The 18,502-nt window shown below is 35.2% G+C and overlaps 1 protein-coding gene across 1 annotated transcript; it reads right to left on the bottom strand.

Annotated features, from left to right (window-relative positions):
- Positions 1-6,013: 6,013 nt before the first annotated feature.
- On the bottom strand, positions 6,014-13,078 carry LOC112004969 (uncharacterized). The gene is made up of 3 exons (XM_024037208.2): positions 12,915-13,078; positions 6,579-7,025; positions 6,014-6,512 (listed from the first exon to the last, which is right to left on the bottom strand). Exons 1-3 carry the CDS (start codon positions 13,076-13,078, stop codon positions 6,014-6,016), a joined length of 1,110 nt encoding a protein of 369 aa, XP_023892976.2.
- Positions 13,079-18,502: the final 5,424 nt, after the last annotated feature.

Genomic DNA, 18,502 nt, shown 5'->3' with positions numbered 1-18,502 from the left:
TTTTTTTTTTTTTGAAGAATAAAACTAATGGCTTAAGTAATATAACTGAAGTTGCCATTGCCGTAAAAATTCTTGAGTTAAAATACATGTAGTGTATGGCTTTCAGGTCCATTAAACTGGTAATAAATTCAAGGAGTAAAAAGTGGTTAGTATCGCAGAAATGGTTTTTGTTACAACGAAGTTCAATGCCTGTCTTTTACAAGAATGTGTTTGGTTAGTTGGGTCTGCATCTAAATATTCTTGATTTTGACCTGATCTAAGCTTTTGTTTCATGAGACATTGCAACTGTAAGGTACACGTCCTTTGCAACTTTGGAACTAATTTAATGCAGTGCATCTTGGTGTATGCTTCATAACTTACAAATAAGCCTATGAAAGTTGAATATGCATCTCTTTTTATCATACACATCTGGAATGTGTGCTGGCACCTATACCATCTAGCTACCATTTGATGCCATGTTTGACATGGTTGATGGCACAGATGCAGTAAGTGATCTCCACATTGTTAATAAAATTTCTGTTTTAAGTTGATTTCAAAAGCCATTCCAGATTGAGTTCATGATGCATCCATTTTCTTCTTGGAATGCTAGACACTAGGCATGAGCCATTCAATATAATACTTTATTGGACTTTCAAGTTATATTGTGGACACGAAATTGATTTGTTTAGAGTTGCATTGCTAAATAGTTGACACAGAATTGATGTGCTCTGTGTCTGTCTGTTAGGGATTAAAGTTTGACTCTAATATTTTATTTGCAGAGAGAGAGTGTGCTAAAGCCGCCTCGACCACCACCAAAGGAGCCTACTTTTAGCTGTCCAATTTGCATGGGCGCATTAGTTGAGGAAATGTCGACAAGGTGTGGTCACATATTCTGCAAGACGTGTATTAAGACTGCAATAAGTGCGCAGAGTAAATGCCCCACCTGTAGGAAACATATCACAGTGAAAGAACTCATTAGAGTCTTCCTACCTTCAACCAGTTTGAGTTGAGGCTGAGGCTTTAGATTATGTAAGTTTTCTCAGGTGCAATCTCTTTGAATTTATAGTACTACCAAATTAGGACATTGCGGGGAATGTGTATGTTTATGGCACCATATGTATTGTTAGTACTGCCATGCACACTAGAAAGGAAATATAATATAGTGAACATCAAATTATGTTTAAAATCCATTCAGGAAAAGAAATGAGATCTTGTGAAAATCAAATTGCTTTAGGTGTCTTAGTGCACAATCAAATATCGACTTTTAAAGAAAGCAAGATAGTGTAAAATTTTATTTGAATTTTTTTAGGGTGCTAAATTAACTTGCAATTGTATGATTTACCACAAGAATTGATGATTCAGCGTAGTTACATTATTTCAAAAGATGGTTTTAATAGGTGATGAATAAGCTATAAGGATGATAATCTCAAAAACTGCTAGAACAATGGCCAGGCCTTAATTTCAAAATTTTGGTGTCAGCTATGGATTCTCAATAGACTAGTCAGGGTTCAAGTCACATATTTATCCGAAATCATATTATTTGTGACTTCCCTAATTAACATGTCATTTATTACTAATATTATTTAGGTCTTTCTTTACATTTTCCCATTCCTTGGCATGGATCAATTCACTTCTCGTTGGGGCATGAATCCCATTCCCCAGCATGTGACCAAACTATCCCTAGTAAATATGCTTCATTTTTTCATCAATAGGGGTCACCCCTATCTATAAGCGAACTTCCTCTTTACCTGTATTTCCGCTTATCCACCACTTTTCATTTCAGTTATAACTACACTCATTTTGTGAACATGTTATGGCCAGATTGGAAATATAAAGCATGTATTTAGCACAAGTATGGTGTGGTTTTGTGCACAGCCAAATATTGGCTTTTAAACAAAGGGGGGAATGATTTAAATTTATTTGAATTTTTTTAGGATGCTAAATCACTTCCAAATATAATTACTAAGTGTATGATTTACCCCAAGAACTGATGCCTTAGTGTAGTAGTGCCATTGTGCCAAAAGGTTATTTCAGTATGTAGGTGATAGCTTGATGGGTGATGAAAATGGAAACTTTTAAAAGGTTTTTATTTATTTATTTGTTTTTTTTTTCCTTATTGAATGAGCTAGATTTCAAAAAAGATTATGGTCTGGAGAAATATGCGTATGTGCTCTGAAACAAAGTTTCACTTGAAAACACAGAAAGTAAATGATGTTTCAGCACACATATAACCTATTTCTCCGTATTTTTCCCCCTGTTTAGGGGCTTAAGATGACATATAGTACTTTCTCAATCTCACTGATTAAGATTGGGAATTAGACGCATGTTCATCCAAAATTGCTGACATACAGTGTTTCTCCTTTGCCTTCAACAGGGTTTATACAAAATGCTTGGAGGGAAAGAGAAATGGAACAATTGTTTTGGCATGTTAGTAGACAATCTTTCATACTTCTGGAATTGTCTAAAAATATTGTGCAGTTCAAGCTAATTTTACTAATGACAATGGTGGGGTTTGGTTAAGAACAGGTTGGGTACTCTAGTTGGATAAACCCCTTATGTATGCTTATATATCTTTGTTGATGTCGTTAGATGTTTAAAATCTGGTACTGTATAAGCCGTCTTGTTTAGGTATTAATTGGAATTAGTGTTTGGAATGTCAGAGCGTCGTAGAGTAATATATATTAAGTTATATTTATATTTCTTCAAGTCTAGAGGAAACTAAATTGCCTTCTATTGATTTAGTTGTCAGTCTCAAAACAGTTTATATCCTACAATGAAGCAATACTGTGTATTATACCGCTCCCTTCCTTACCTCTCTCTTGGCCTCACTTTATTTGTACTAGTTCCAAGAGCTATCTCCCATTTAATGCAAGTTAAGAATTTTTATCTTTTAGTCTAGGCCCGAGGGTGAGCAATGTGTTTGGGGTACCGGAAAAAGTTGTTGACCGACTCCATTTGATTAAACTGGTCTCTTTGGATTGTTGATTAGATTTGTTTGCGAGAAGGGTAGTGTGAGGAAGATCGCATCTCTTTGGATCGTTGATTAGATTTGGTAGGTGTAATGTGTTGAAAAAGAGAAGGTAGCAAGTGTGAGGAAGATTGCATCCTCCCATGGTTGGATCTTAATGTCCGTAGACAAACTTTGGCATTCCCATATTCTACTTTGCAATGGCCGAATGGATTGAGGTGGCTTGGGTTGGGTGCCACTTGTATCTTTATGCAGTCCTGTTGAAGTTAGTATATTAGTAAGGAGTTAAGGAGTACTAATATGTATGCATAATTGGTTGTTTGGTGTTAGAAAGTTACTACTAGGAAGCCGAGATTGGAGAAAGTAAGACTTAGGGTGCGTTTGGATAAAAATAAAAAATGAAAATGAAAATTATTTTATTATTTAGCTTATTTTTGTTACTATTTGTGAGCTTCACTACACTCTTTGGCATTATTTATGGGTCTTATTGTACTATTTTAACTTACTTTTACTTATATTTACAGTATTTTCAGCAATAATTTTTCAGATTTAGCAAAATAAGTAGTATCCAAATGTATTCTTATAATTCAAATGATTCAAATGAGTAGAGCATAAACCCGTTACAAGAAAAACTTTCATGCATATGGAAACTTTTCCACCCCTTTCTCTTCTAGACGCAGTAGTGAGTTTTTCTTTTTCATTTTCATAAATGGATTTTAAAATTCCGGATTTGAATTCTTATCACATGGGGTAATGACTTGATGGTAGAAGTTTTTATCCCAGTACCTAGAGAGGAGTGACTCACACTAAAGACTTTTTTTTTTAATAATCCAAAAAAAGAAAAGAAAATAAGAATGGTGATTCTCTTTCCCGAATCTTAACAAAATCAACTTGTTGGAATCATCTAATCTAATTGTATTGATAGTAGTATTTAAAAAAACATGCATAATCCTAATTGGAACAAATTTTTTTATTAAAAAATCTCAAGAAAATTTACAAGGAACAAGGGAAAGAAAAGTTTGATATTTGATGCGAAAGGAGGCATGGGTCAATATAGGCGGCTGAGGACCTAATGAATATAGAATAGAATACTGGATTTTGGAGTGCGTGTCCGAATACAATGAACAAGGGGGTGTAGGCTTATTACGAAAAGTTGACCTTGACTAATCTGTTTGGTTCGAAAGAAAAAGAAGCTTGTAGAACTGAAAACAACTAACGAGTTGGTTGTTTGTATGGCAAAGTTGGTGAGGGCTAGAGTTGATAAACTGGATTTCGGTGAATTAAGACGATTTTCTAGAGATTGGAATTTATTATTAATTTTTTTTTTGGGGGCAAAAATTCAAATTACATTTTATAAATTTGGTGAATTGTTATTTTTATCTCCTAAGTTTCATTCTTGATAATTTAGTCCCTATTCCCTCAAGTTAATGGTAGTTGCCAATTTAATGTTTTTGCCTATTTTTGATAAAAAGTTATTATTAAACTTAAACCCACTTTTGACTTTATTCTAAATTTTTATATTAAAACATTTATTAAAGAACTCGTAGTTTTAAAAAATGACAATTTTAGGCGGGTTGGATTAATTGAGTTTCTAGATTCATGCCATTTGTTTTGAGATCATTTGGTTACATGGATGAGAACTTGAATTGAGTGGTAGTCAACTCGGGTACGTTTGAGTTGGGTGGACTCTTAGGTTTAGGTGTGCATTGGACAACCTTGATTTGGACTCGGGCAACAAGTTGCATATCGTCAATTTTCTTCCATATATTTTTAACATGGGCTTAGGTAATTTATCACCCATGTCATCCGAAAAGACAAGGGTGCAAGACTTATACATGCTAAACATGATAATAGTCAACAAATTTTTTTTTTTCCTATTGTAGATCTGTTAACTTCCTTCTATAGAGATCACCCTAGACTATATTCGAATTTTGAAGCAATATAGAACATGCTAAACGTGATGATTACAACTTACAAGAAATTCAATCATCATTGATATGAGAGAATCCAAAACAATTTGTAGCTGAATGCGCAAAAAAACTTTTGCTTTGATTGTTGAGGCAAAACATCTAGATCAATATAGAAGGCTATCTAAGCCATTTTGTAGTGGTATTTTGGGTTAAGTAATGTGTTTGAGTTTGGTGAGAGAGTGTAATTAAGTGTGTGTGTTTAACTGTTAGTTTATATATATATATATATATATAAGGCTAATTGAAGGTCAAATTCCTGATCATAATTAACTCAAGTAATTAGAGATTTTGAAGCATAGAGTTCAAGGGAGATGGAATAGCCATGCTTTCTAAAAATTTAAGGGCCACAACCTGTGGATATTATCTTGGTCGGATTTTTTATTTTATTTTTATTTTTAAAATTACTTTTTTTTTTTCTGCTGTCAATAGAAGAAACATTTGACACCATTTAACACAGGCGTTAGCCCAAAATAAGGTCATCTAATAACAGACAATATACGTCAAAGTCAATAAATTAACTATAGATGCGGTGTCTTTGTTGCATGAAACTGGCCAAAACTAGACTATAGAGGAGTTTAGCCAATGGAATTATACGGGTCCTTGATGTGGTCGATGACTTGAGCATAAAAACCAATCATGGAAGCACCTACTTAATTTTTCTGGAGTCATTCATTGTCTAAGAGTATCACAACTTTCTGTCATGTTTTATTATAAACTTATTTCTACTGACTGTTTTTACAAAAAATTCCATTTAGATAATTTATCATAAAAATTGGTCCCATGTCTCGATTGAGTGTTTAGAGCTTATTTATTTTTTCATGAGAAATTTTTTCTTTTTCTTTCTAGATATGATAAAATTTAAATCCATAATGCAAAAAATGTCTTCATTAATGGGTCTCAAATTAGTTTGAGAGAGAGAGAGAGAGTGTGTGTGTGTGTTAAAAATATATTAAAAGATTCAAAATCACTTTCATTACCATGCCATTACATTAAAGAAAGTACAAAGATAAAACATTCCCACAACAGTTGAACCGTATGAAAGTGTCCTTATTTTATATAAAAGGATATATAGATATGTATATTGGTTTTGATCTTATTATCTTACATAAAGACATGCATTAGATAGTACGAGGATATTATTTTCGTTATGGAGATTTGCCATTTGTCCCATCATTGGCTTTAGGAATGATGCTTTGCACCTTTGTGTTTCGACTTTCGACCCATTGGTGTTTGGGATACCTCCAAGACCAAAACCATACGGTCCACTAGGATTAGGTCCATTAAGGTTTGGGATTCCTCCAGAACTAGGATTGTCTTCTTTAGGACCAAAACCATATGATCCCCCAAGACTAGACCTTCCAAGATTGGGCCCACTAGGGCTTGGGATTCCTCCAAAACCAGGATTGCCTCCTCCAGGGCCAAAGTCATATGACCCACCAGGACTAGGTCCTCTAAGATTAGGCCCACTAGGATTCGGATCACTAGGGTTTGGGATTCCTCCAGAACCAGGAATGCCTCCTCTAGGACCAAAGCTGTATGATCCACCAGGACTAGGTCCACCAGGATTGGGTTCTCCAGGAATAGGTTTATCAGGGCTGGGTCCACCAAGGTTTGGAATTCCTCAAGAACCAGGATTGCCTCCTCCAAGACCAAAGCCATACGATCCGCTAGGAATAAGCCCACTAGGACTAGGTCCACTAGGATTGGGTCCTCCAGGATTAGGCCTACCAGGGGTTGGGATTCCTCCAGAACTAGGATTAGGCTTGCTAGGACTAGGTCCACCAAGACTAGGCCCTTCAGGATTGGGTCTTCTAGGATTAGGCCCATCAGGATTAGGCCTACTGGGAGTTGGGATTCCTCCAGAACTAGGATTGCCTCCTCCAGGACCAAAGCCATATGATTTGCCAGGACTAGGTCCACCAGGATTGGGCCCTCTAAGATTAGGCCCACCAGGATTAGGCCCACTAGGGGTTGGGATTCCTCCAGAACCAAGATTGCCTCCTCCGGAATTAGGTCTGTCCGGATTAGGTCCTCCAAGATTGGGCTCGCTAGGATTGGGTCCGCCAGGATTAGGCCCACTAGGATTAGGACCACCAGGATTAGGTTTGCTAGGATTATGCCCAATAGGAATGAAAATACAACATGTGAATCCAAACCCAGGCGTATAGGAAGGGCATCCAACAAAAGGCCCACTAAAGAAATGTTGAGTATGGTGGTCCTCATTTTTCATTGGCACTTCATTTCTTCATTCACTTCTTACAAGAAATGCCACGAGGAAGAAAATGAGAATAAACGATACTTTAGTGGTACTATTTCTCTCCATAGTAAGCTCTATTTCAGCCTCTTTACGTTTTCGATGGAAGAGAATTGTTTCAAGACAAACCCAATTTATAGTGCGTACTAATTGGGGCAACTTTTGAGACTTGGTAGGGCAACGAAATTATATGGTGTATGAATGGGGCCGCTTGGATGGTTGTTGATACAACTAGGTGGCCGGTGAAATATGGCGTTAATTTTGCATGGCCTATAATTTACTTAATTCGTTTTGATACTAGGTTATTCTGATGGCCACAAATGGTAATAGTTGGTAACTTCTTCGGCCTTTATGACCCCATGTATTAAATGGCTCAACCTGTGAATTTTTTTTTAGCATTTCGTTTTAAGTGGGAATTCTGTGAAGGATTAAAAAGTTTAGGGGATCAGTTGGTGGAGACAGAAGTTTAGCCATGGCCTCACGGAAGATTATAAAGCCATGGTTTCGTATTTGCAGAGCTTCAAAACTCTGGAACATATTAGTTTCCTTGTTTTGTCAATAATTAATTGAAGGATGCGTGTGGGATATGTGTATCAAACTGGCTTCGTTGTTGTTCAAACTCAATCTTAATCTAACTTTATCCGCACTCATTAATGCTTTTTGATACATGTACACCCAAAACATTCTCGAAATGAAGAAATAGAAACTAAAAAAATTAAAGAAAAAACAATCAACAATATAGTGTTATTGTAAACAGTCACAGATTAACTTCAACAGATTATCACAAGCTGAAGATAATATAGAGGTCTATCATCCCAAATCTCATCTTATCTTAATCTTGTGGTTCAATCATAAAGCTAAACTTAGATGTCCATTATCTCATTTTGCACTTTTTGTTTTAGATAGCACCGTAACTGATTGTAGAAATCATTAGATTTGTAATTAATCTCTATACACAGATATGGAACAAGACGGGTTGGTAAATTTTCGCCAAACCATCCACTTCCTCAATTTTAATTTTTTTACTTGGTGACAGTGAAGAATTAAGAACAGAGCAAATATTAATTAGAGGTTGTGGATGAGCTCAGGACTAGTGGCAAGCAGCAGAAACACAACAGTTCTGATCATTTCGATATTAGGTTTTTGGAAATTTTTATTTTTTATGAGCAATATTTTAGAGATTTATTAAAGGTAAAAGTTATTTTTTGTTTTTACATTGGGAAAGAGGTATTAGGCGGAATAAACCGTTTTATTTTATTTTTCTTAGAACCAACATCCAAATCTTGGGAGTAATTAAATATAATTATGTATATATCAATGGCTCAGACTAAAGTAGTTCTTGCCTTTGCTCTTCTTGATTGATAAATAATCCATTTTTTAAAAGTAGTTGATTGAGCATAAGCTATAAATAATTGGATTGAAAATAGACAAAAAGAAAATGAAAAGAAGTTGATTGTATTGTTTATTAATTCTTTAAGCGTTGATTATTACACACACTATGTACATAATGTGTATGCCACTTCAACTGAAATTGTGTGTTCTAAATGCAATTTTATTTAAATTATGAAATCATGTTTTCAAAATATGATTTTACGATTTCAAAATTATAACTAAAATCAAGTTTTGAACACATGATTTTTAAAATTATGTATACAGATGTGTGTAACAAGTTGTGTGCAATTTAACATTAATACAAAAGTGCATGGTTTATAAATAATCTTCTTACATAATTGTACAAGAAGCCCAGTTTGCATATTGGTCTAAGTGGGAGCGAATTTGCTCCATTGATTTTGATGATATAAAAGCATAAATTAGGATGTTTTCGAGTTTTTGTGATAACTTTACTCTAAATTTTATAAATTTCTGATTATTTATTTTAAAATGAATATATTAAATTTTATCACGCTATTAATAATTTATATAAATACTAAGTAAATGGGAGATAGTCAATGTTTTAGAACTCCATTATGGATGTAATAGTAAGAATTATAGTCGATCCTATAATTCCAAATATCGATAGTTGGCTATGCTTTGAGCTACATTATGACATGAATGGTAACAAACGCCAAAATGAGGTTTTACTTATTTCTCACAAACTTTCTAGCAAAATGCCCAATGTTTAAAACTATTTAGAGATATGCTTTTGTTTTGAAACTCGATTTTTGGACAATCGAGTTATAGTGAAATTGAACTTAGAAAAATTAATTTTTATTATTATTATTTTTTCCTGGAACTTAAGTTCCATGAACTCGAGTTCCACATTTTTTTTTTTAAATTTTTTATTTTTTAAGGTTTCAGTTTGCTATAACTCGATTCTAAAAATTGAGTTTCAAAACAATGATATTTCTCTAAATAGTTTCACACATGAGGCATTTTGCTGAAAAATTTTGGCAAAAGGGGCAAATGCCCATTTTGGCCGTGTAACAAAGCTAAGCACATTTATTTCTGGTTTTGGATAAGTAAAGCAGATTTATTTCAGTACATATGTATCATTACATATCAGTACTAGCCACATGTATAGATTGAAATGACTGAACAAACATAAAGGTTCATTCTTTATCAATTCACTATTATAAACACACCCTTATGACCGAGAGGACTGAACAAACACAGAGGTTCATTCCTTATTTACTACTAAAAACACACCCTTATGACATGCTTGCTCCATTTGGTCGATCAATTAAGGAGATATGCCATGGCCTCCATTACTAATAACTGGACCAACGCCGGGACCAGGACCAAAAAGAGGAAAGCCTCCAATTACTTTTAGAGTATAGTCACCTAATGCTCTCTCCTCATAATTACTTTGAATGATTGATCTCACCGTCACCAATTAAATTTATATTAGAATTCACTATTTAGGTGAGTTGAGAAAGTATCATGCCGTTGCATATTGGAAGAATTGAATAATTTTCTCCAAAAATAGTTATAATCAGTGTCTTTATTAATCACACATCATGACACCATGATTAATGCATCAGGTTGCGAATTCATTTTGAAGCATAAATTACCATTTAAGTGGAATAATTTGATGGATTAGAGTATAAGTAAAGGGGTTAATTAGGTGTAGGAAACATGATCTCTGAATTTCAAGTGAAACGAGAATATTCAATTCATTATTAAGATTTTTTTTTTTGAGAAACTAGTTCTTGGGTTTGATTTACAAATTTTACATCACATTCGATACCTTTAAATTTATAAAATTTAATATGAATTATAAATCAATCAATTTTAAATAGAGAATATTCTAATTAAAAAAAAAAAAAAACAACTTATACAAGCATATGTAGGAATATACGTCATGAATATGAGAGTTAGAGTGATACAGGCAAAATGACCTATTTAACCAAGTTTTAACGGTAAGATCAAAGTCGGTTTACAAATAAAATTTGTATTAAAAATCATAATTTCAAGGTCAATAAAAGCAAAATTTTTACATAGTTAATTACAGAAAATCAAGAAACTATATTGGATAATTATTGATTTAATATATTTTTTTTGAGTTATGGAGAGCCTAATTTGTATTTGATCCAGATTATGATTTGACCATATAATATATAGAAGTGTTACTGTTTTTAGTCCATTGTGGATTCACTATGTGGGATATAAATATTGTTGCTTTAGAATTTAGATTAGGGTTGGTCATTTTGTTTTAGAGAGAAAAAAAATGTATTACAACATCTTATATATTTTTCCTAAAAGTAGTGAAATCATTGCAATTCTGTAGATGTAGACAAGTTTCCGAATATAATTTCTTATTTTGTGTGATTACCTTTATGTGTGTTTATTTTTCTTTATGTTTTCTGCCTCTTACAAATCTGGGAATTTATGTAAATTCCTAAAATTTTCATCTTTTAAGAAAGGAAAAAAGAGAAAGGAAAGAAAAATGCACCATTACTCTTTTGCTTTCCTGTTTTGTTCATCTTCAAGTTCATGGTGAACTCAACCCTTTCCAGAACTCAACTAACTCAACCATATTTAACGTTTTAAAACATGTTAATAATTTAGACCAATCTTGAGTTACGTCGTAGACCAATTAAGCCTTCTCTCATTATTATTATTATTATTATATAAAGAAACACTAAGCAGTATAATTATATATGTAACCTAACAACTTGAATATGATGGTCCAGTGAGAATTATGGTGTTTAAATCTTACATGGGCCATGATTACTTCTATTGTTTTTTGTGATAGGTTGCACGTCTGATGAAAATAGATGATTCAGTAAATTTATCAGTGGCTTCATGACTCAAAAGTTTCCAATGATTTAACCATGGGTCCACATGACATTAATTTGCTTTTAGAATGGGATGTTCTTTTTCCTCAAAAAAGAAAAAAAAGAATGGGATGTTTTTTTTTAATATATTTATTTAATTTAGAATGGGATGTTCTGATTGCTTTTACGTGAAAAAAATAAAAATATTGAAAATTTTGGGAAGAAATTAATGCACCAAAATATATGCATATATTTTGGTAGAGTACGTAGCTCAGAGCAGAGGTACATTAAAAACACATGTTTGTTAGATCTGGTGCTATGCTTTTAGAAGTCATTTGTATGGTTTATAGCAAGAAATCCAAAATTAAAGTCTCCTTTAGCCCTAGGGTTGTAATTTTTAAAACTTGTGGAGTTCACTTTAAACATAATTAGTAATAAAGGTTGTTGAAATTTTCCATGAAATAATCTTTTGGTATGATCCCCGTTCAATCAGAAGGGACCCCGAGTTTTTGAGGGTTATGTGAGCATATATACCAATGGGCGAGTGATAGACCATAAAACCTCATGGTTTATTAGTTTAGAGATTTTAAATATTATATTTTATTTGAGAGATAATGGTTCATAGTGTTCTTGCAATCTTACTAAAATATAAGAAGAAAAGATTAATAAGAAATAAAATTAATTGGGAGAGAAAGAAAATAAAGAATTAATGTGATTCATTTTGACAGTTTGCAGTTATAGGATAAAATCCTACACATCTACATAGTGACGAAGCCAAGATTTTAATTTAGGGTAGCAATATTAAAAGGCAAACATAATAGCAAAATTAATATGAAAAAAAAAAATTGACATTAACAAAAACAAATATAACAATTATATAATAATGTATACGTCAATACAATTTATTTTTTTTATATGGCTAATAGGGACATGACTTGATTAAAGTCCCCAATGCAAAGCCAGTTCGTCCTGGCTATGTGCCTAAGTTGTTTAAGCTTTATCCAAACTTCCTCCCTTTTAGAATGATTAGGTTGTCCATAAATGAAGGTTATAGAAAGAGGAGTACCTTTATGATCTAGCATTTTTGAGTGGATCATATGCCTCGAGCTGTATTGAATTGTGAGCTTCTACTCATGCGACCATCCTAGCAAAAGACCTCCTTTGAGTCCCTCCCTTGGGACTTCCCATCCATTCAACAAACCACAATTTTTCAAAACATTCTGTCCTTTACCTCTGTCCAGTTTAGTTTCCATCAAAAACAAAATGTTGGGTTTATATTCTTGGGTCTTTTTTTGACATTGGAGAATTGCAGAAGGGTTGCCTAGCCCTCTACAGTTCCAACTCAAGACCCTTATGGCTGTTGGGGAAGCTGTTGAGGGCCAGCTTCCCATAACCCATTTTCTGATTCAGTAATGGCACTTGGTGCAGTGGTTGTTTGTTGTATATCTTATAGGATACTAACTACTGGTTGACTCTCTTTATCAAAGAATCCACAGCAAAGCCTTTGTCTAATATTTCTCCCAAACCTTTCTATCTCCTTCCTAAGTCGTTTCCTTGAATTATCAGACAAAGTATCCTCCTTAGGTATAATGTTGGCAGCTGATGTTGGTTCTGGAGTATTAAGGAGAGGTGGGCCTAGGCCTAAAGTGAGCAATTCAAATGGGCTAAGATCACTCACCATTCCTTCCATGTGATAGTCTGGGCTAGCACTAGAGAGTATTGCATGTGGGCTTGGGTTAGTGGTAACAGCACCATGGCCTTTCTCTTGGTTATTTATGCAATTTGGGTCAACATTTTGAGATTGGTTTGTCACGGCCTGATCTGGTAGGATGCTCGGCCCAATACTTGACCCTCCCAATTCAAATCTGAATCTCCCGCGGTTAACTCTCTGCACTAAAGATTCAATAAAAGAATCTGGAGACTCTAGTATAAAGCCATTCATCCAAGGTCAAGGCTACACAGTTTCAGGTCTTTCCTCATTCATGTTGTCCAAGTTAAACAATATTACTGTCGTATCACTCTTTGTATCCGATGCTTCAAAGTCTTGGTGCCTACTTTGTCCATTGGTGATGAAAGGGCCATTCCCTTCAATCCATGACCAGGTTAAATTTGAATTTTTTGGTGGTGCCCAAGGAGGTCTTGTGGAGAATGTGTTTGTAGCAATCTGTTTAGGCTCTTGGTTTACTGTCTTCGGGTTGGTAGGGATTGAATTTGTTGAGGCTAAAGAGTTTGCTAGTGTAGGAGGTACTGCCCTATTGTTTAGGTTTAGGAGATTAATAGCTGCATTAAGTATAGAGTCATTATGATTTGGCTGAGGGGCAGTGTTGGTTTGGGGAGCAATATTTGGTGTTTACATGTGACTTTCTGGTGGTTGTGTAGGTAAGGGTATGGGGTGTTGGGGTGAGTGTGGTGGACTTGGTGTACTAGGATCGAGGAACTCTGGAAAGGGGTCAAAAGGTGCTGCATGTCCTAAAGTTTGGGTTAGATGTCCAAATCGTATCTGTGTTGTCCATCTTTTCCTATGAAAAGCTCTCAGGTCATTTGAAAATTGTGGTTGTAACATATCAAACTAAAACTGAACCTGATGAAGATCTTGAATTCTCATTCTTTGTCTATACAAGCTTCTTTCAATATCATGCATACACTGAGTACATTTCCTTCGAGTATGTCCTATTAGTCCGCGCTGATTACATAATTTGTGGACTCTCTCATATTGGCATTGAATCCAGAAGTGAGATCCTTCATTTATTCTTAAGTTAAAACCTGTAATGACTGGCAACCATGGATCCACCCTAACCTTAACCCTTATAAACCTAATATTTCTAGGCATTCTGTCTTCCCAATCAACCTATTCCACAATACCCATCAATTGTCCCATGTACTTTGCTAGCTCTATATATTGGCATTTAAGGGGAAGACCATGAAATTGTACTCAAACTGAAATGTAATTTAAGTGAAGACAATTTAGTACTAGGTTCGGTCTCCATTTCTCTAAAACTAGCAAAGCCCTTTCCAAAGCCCATGGTCCTTCATTACAGATATGCTGAAGATCTTCAATATATTCAAAATGCAAAATATAGAAGTATGATTCACGACCCACCACTGTTATTGGTCCTCTGAGTCTCCAAGCAGCATTAATAATATTTTGAAAGAAACCTACCGAGAACTTTCGGTAATCCAAAAGGAAGCCAATGGTGCACTTGTTCTAGAACTCCCTTTGAGCAGTAACATCTTCTTGGTCAGGTCTTATGATGGGTTCATGTCTGGAAAAAGGTATCTCATCTTCGCTTGATAGCAAATCAGATTCCATCTCCTCTGTTGACATGTCCCTACTATAGTTTGTATCACTACTATCCGTCCAACTGTACTCTCTCACTTCAATATTATGGTCCATAGGTCCAAGATTATTAATGACACCTTGCATGCACTAGGAGAAAAGTGCCAACGGACCAACCCAAAAAACCAGTAAAAGAGGAGAACACAAGAGTAAATGACAAGTACAGAAACATAAAAGGAGGGAAATACAGAAACAGAAACAAGTGATTGGATATAAGAATAGAGACAGAGAAAGAGAAATCAACAAAACATGGGAAAATGTATGACAAAAGGCAAAAGGCAAAGAAGAAGTAGGACCAAAAAGAAAAGCATAGCAATTAGAGCAGATCACACTAGTATCCAAGGGTTAGAAGTTGACTTGAAAGGATGTAGTGCCACGTGACTAAAATGCAAGAGAAATTGACTAAAGGAATGATGAGAAGGTATATAAAGGAGCAAAAAATTAAAAAGGACAAGATGGCTTTACCTACTAGGTTAAAGAAAAAACATAGAAAACAAAAAGAAATAAAAGGGGGGAAGGGGGAAAACACATAACCCAAAAGATACCGCTAGCGGTAACTCTAAAGAGAGAAAGCTTTGTCATGGAAAAATTGGACAGGGCTTTTGCCACGATGGATTGGATAAATTCTTATCCATATTATGTTTTCCATAACCACCCTATCATTAGGTCTGATTATGGTGCCATTCTCCTAGACTTAGAAAATAAAAACCCTTTTAGGAGAAGGCCTTTTAGGTTTGAGAAGATGTGGGTTAAGCATAATGAGTGTCAGCCTGTAGTCCAAAATGCCTAGGGAGTGACAGTTAATAGGTCAAGAGCATTTCAGCTTCAGAATAAGTTGGCATATCTTAGGAAACAGTTTATTAAATGGAACAAGGAGGTGTTTGGAAGGGTTGAAAAGGAAATTAAGACCAAACAAAACTCCTTCAGAATTTGCAAGACTCCATTCACACCTTAGAGGATGTTAGGAAGGAAAAAAAACTCAGAGAAGAGTTAGAGGATTTGATGTTGAAAGAAGAGAATAAATGGGCTCAAAAGGCTAGATGTGATTGGGTTGTCTAAGGGGATAGGAACACAAAGTATTTCCAAACTGTAGTTCAACAAAGAAGGGTCAAAAACAGAATAGTAAGCCTAAGGAAAGAAGATGGCACCTTGATTGAGAATTTTAAGGAAATAGAGAGTATCATGGTATCTCATTTTAAGGATAGATTCAATGAAACAAATCCCAAATCAGTTCAATGGATCCTTGGTGAGTTAGAACATCTTCCTATTCCCAAATTGACCAACCAACAGTTATTTCATCTTGAACAACCTTTTACAGACCTTGAGATTGAAATGGACGCCTTTTAGTTGGGCCCAAGCAAGTCCCCTGGTCCGGATGGCATCCTAGCTTTTTTCTACGAGGAGTACTGGAGTATAGTGAAACAGGATATTTTAAATTCTGTTCATGCGTTCTTTCATTCAGGCTCAATGCTGAAAGCCCTAAACAAAACCTTTACTACTCTTATCCCTAAAGTGATGATGCCAGATGAAGTATCTCATTTTAGGCCAATAAGCCTTTGTAATGTAACCTATAAGATCATATCAAAGATAATGGTCAATAGGTTGAAACCCTTTATGGATAAGCTCATATCACCATACAAAATGCTTTCATACATTGTAGAAACATCTCGGATAATATCCTTCTTGCACATGAAATCATAGACACTTTTAAGAAAAAGAAGGGTAGGAAAAAAGGTTATGGGGCACTCAAAGTTGACATGTGCAGAGCTTATGATAGGGTAAGTTGGAATTTCCTTAAGGCTGTGTTGATTCCAATGAATTTTGGTAGTAGTTGGGTCCACAGGATCATGGAATGTATTTTCTCAGTGCAATATGCACTGCTTCTAAATGGCAGCCCTACTCAAGAGTTCCTTCCAACTAGAGGAGTAAGACAAGGGGATCCAATCTCCCTATATATTTTCCTGTTCTATGCCAATATTTTGTGCATTGCTCTTATACAGGCTAAAGGTCAAAAGAATATTAAAGGAATTAAACTAGGTAGAAATGGGCTCTCATTTACTCATCTTTTCTATTCTGATGATTCATTATTCTTCTTTCAAAATGATAGGAACTCTCTAAACCATTTGAAGGGCATAATCCTTTGGTATTGCTGCCTCTCGGGTCAGAGCATTAATTTCATGAAATCTGATTTGTATTGCTCTCCCAATATGCATACTTCTATTCAAGAATCCTTAGCTAATGCATTGCAGGTTAATTTAGTACATAATCCTAGCAAATATCTGGATCTAAACTTCAAATTAAGAGGTAGAAGAGTGGTAGACTTTGAGGATTTGGTAGAGAGACTTCAAACAAAACTTCAGGGTTGGAGTGCTAAGTTGTTGTCTCAGGCGAGTAGAGCAACTCTAATCTCAGCAGTACTACAATCTATGCCATTATACACCTTCTCCTACTTTAAAGTTCTAGAGACAATTTGCAACATATTAGATGCTACCATTAGAGATTTCTAGTGGGGACATAAAAATGGAACTAGGAAAATGCATTTAATTGGATGGGATAAGCTGTGTGCTCCTAAGAATAAGGGTGGACTTGGGTTTAAGAGATTCGGTGACTTCAATCAGGCAATGTTGGCTAAACAGTATTAGAAAATCCAAAGTAAGCCTAGCTCCCTGCTTGCTAGAACCTACAAAGCCAAATACTTCCCAAGGACTTCTCTAAAAAATTATACTCCCAAATCTTACCACTCTTGGACTTGGAGAGCTATTGCTAATCCTCAAAGCTCTGTATTGCATGAAGGTAGATGGATTGTGGGTGCAGGGCACCAAATACCTCTTAATCATCCAGATTGGTTTTAGGCTTCAGATTAGAAGCTAAGGGAGCTCAATTTGATCAATGGTACAGTGGCTGATTTGATCAATGGTACAACAACACCAATCCACATCCACGGGAAATGGAGCTTCAAGTGCTCAGTTTGATCAGAAGCTAAGGGTGTTGGGCTTTGTGGAGCCTAGTTGTATTTGATTTGGTTGACGACCTAACTCGACCCGAAATAATGTTGTATTGTTTTTAATGGGAGGTTTTTTGAGGCTTAGTCTATGGAGTGGAGGCTAAGGGTGTTGGGCTTTTTGGTGATTAGGGTTTTAGTCTTGTTGTTGTTTTTGAGAGAGAGAAACACTGTAGCCGCACTTTGTACTTTTCCCTGATAATAGTAAAATTCTTGCAAATCCGTGGATGTAGGCAAATTGCCAAACCACGTAAATACTATCTTATGCATGTGATTGTTTTCTTTTGACACGTGTTTTTCTCTATTTTTTGTTTCTCACGTTTTGGGAATTTCAGGTTGAATTCCCTACAAAGGGAGCTCAATTTGATCAATGGTACAACAACACCAATCCACATCCACGGGAAATGGAGCTTCAAGTGCTCAGTTGTCTCAATTAGACTGGAAACTCTTCTGGAAGATCAAATTACCTGCTAGAATTCTTACTTGTGTTTGGACTATTATGCAGGATAGCTTACCTGTGTTTGAAACTCTTCAAAGGAGGGGGGTAAGGAACTATGCTAACTGCTTGATGTGTGATGCAGAGGTGGAATCTACCTCTCATCTTTTCCTTCAGCGTACTTTTGCAAGAGCTGTCTGGCATGGATTTGCTCTTGCAATCAGAACAACAGACATTAACACCCTCTCAGTGAAACAATGGGTTGGGAACTATATCAAGATAAATAATATCACAGGCAGCACAAAGATAGAACTTCTACAGGCTATGTTCACTATACTTT

This window comes from Quercus suber, unplaced genomic scaffold, assembly GCF_002906115.3.
Source record: "Quercus suber isolate HL8 unplaced genomic scaffold, Cork oak 2.0 scaffold_603, whole genome shotgun sequence".
Taxonomy (NCBI): domain Eukaryota; kingdom Viridiplantae; phylum Streptophyta; class Magnoliopsida; order Fagales; family Fagaceae; genus Quercus; species Quercus suber.
This window is presented reverse-complemented; position numbering and strand designations above follow the sequence as displayed.

Excerpts from the sequence above, each read along its gene's own strand:
- LOC112004969 (XM_024037208.2), bottom strand. The coding sequence starts at position 13,078 with ATGGAAGGAATGGTGAGTGATCTTAGCCCATTTGAATTGCTCACTTTA. Across the intron at positions 7,026-12,914 it reads CTTAGGAAGGAGATAGAAAG|CAAACCTAATCCTGGTGGTC; the intron begins GTTTGGGAGAAA and ends GCATAATCCTAG. Across the intron at positions 6,513-6,578 it reads GGGCTTATTCCTAGCGGATC|CCCTGATAAACCTATTCCTG; the intron begins GTATGGCTTTGG and ends TGGTGGACCCAG.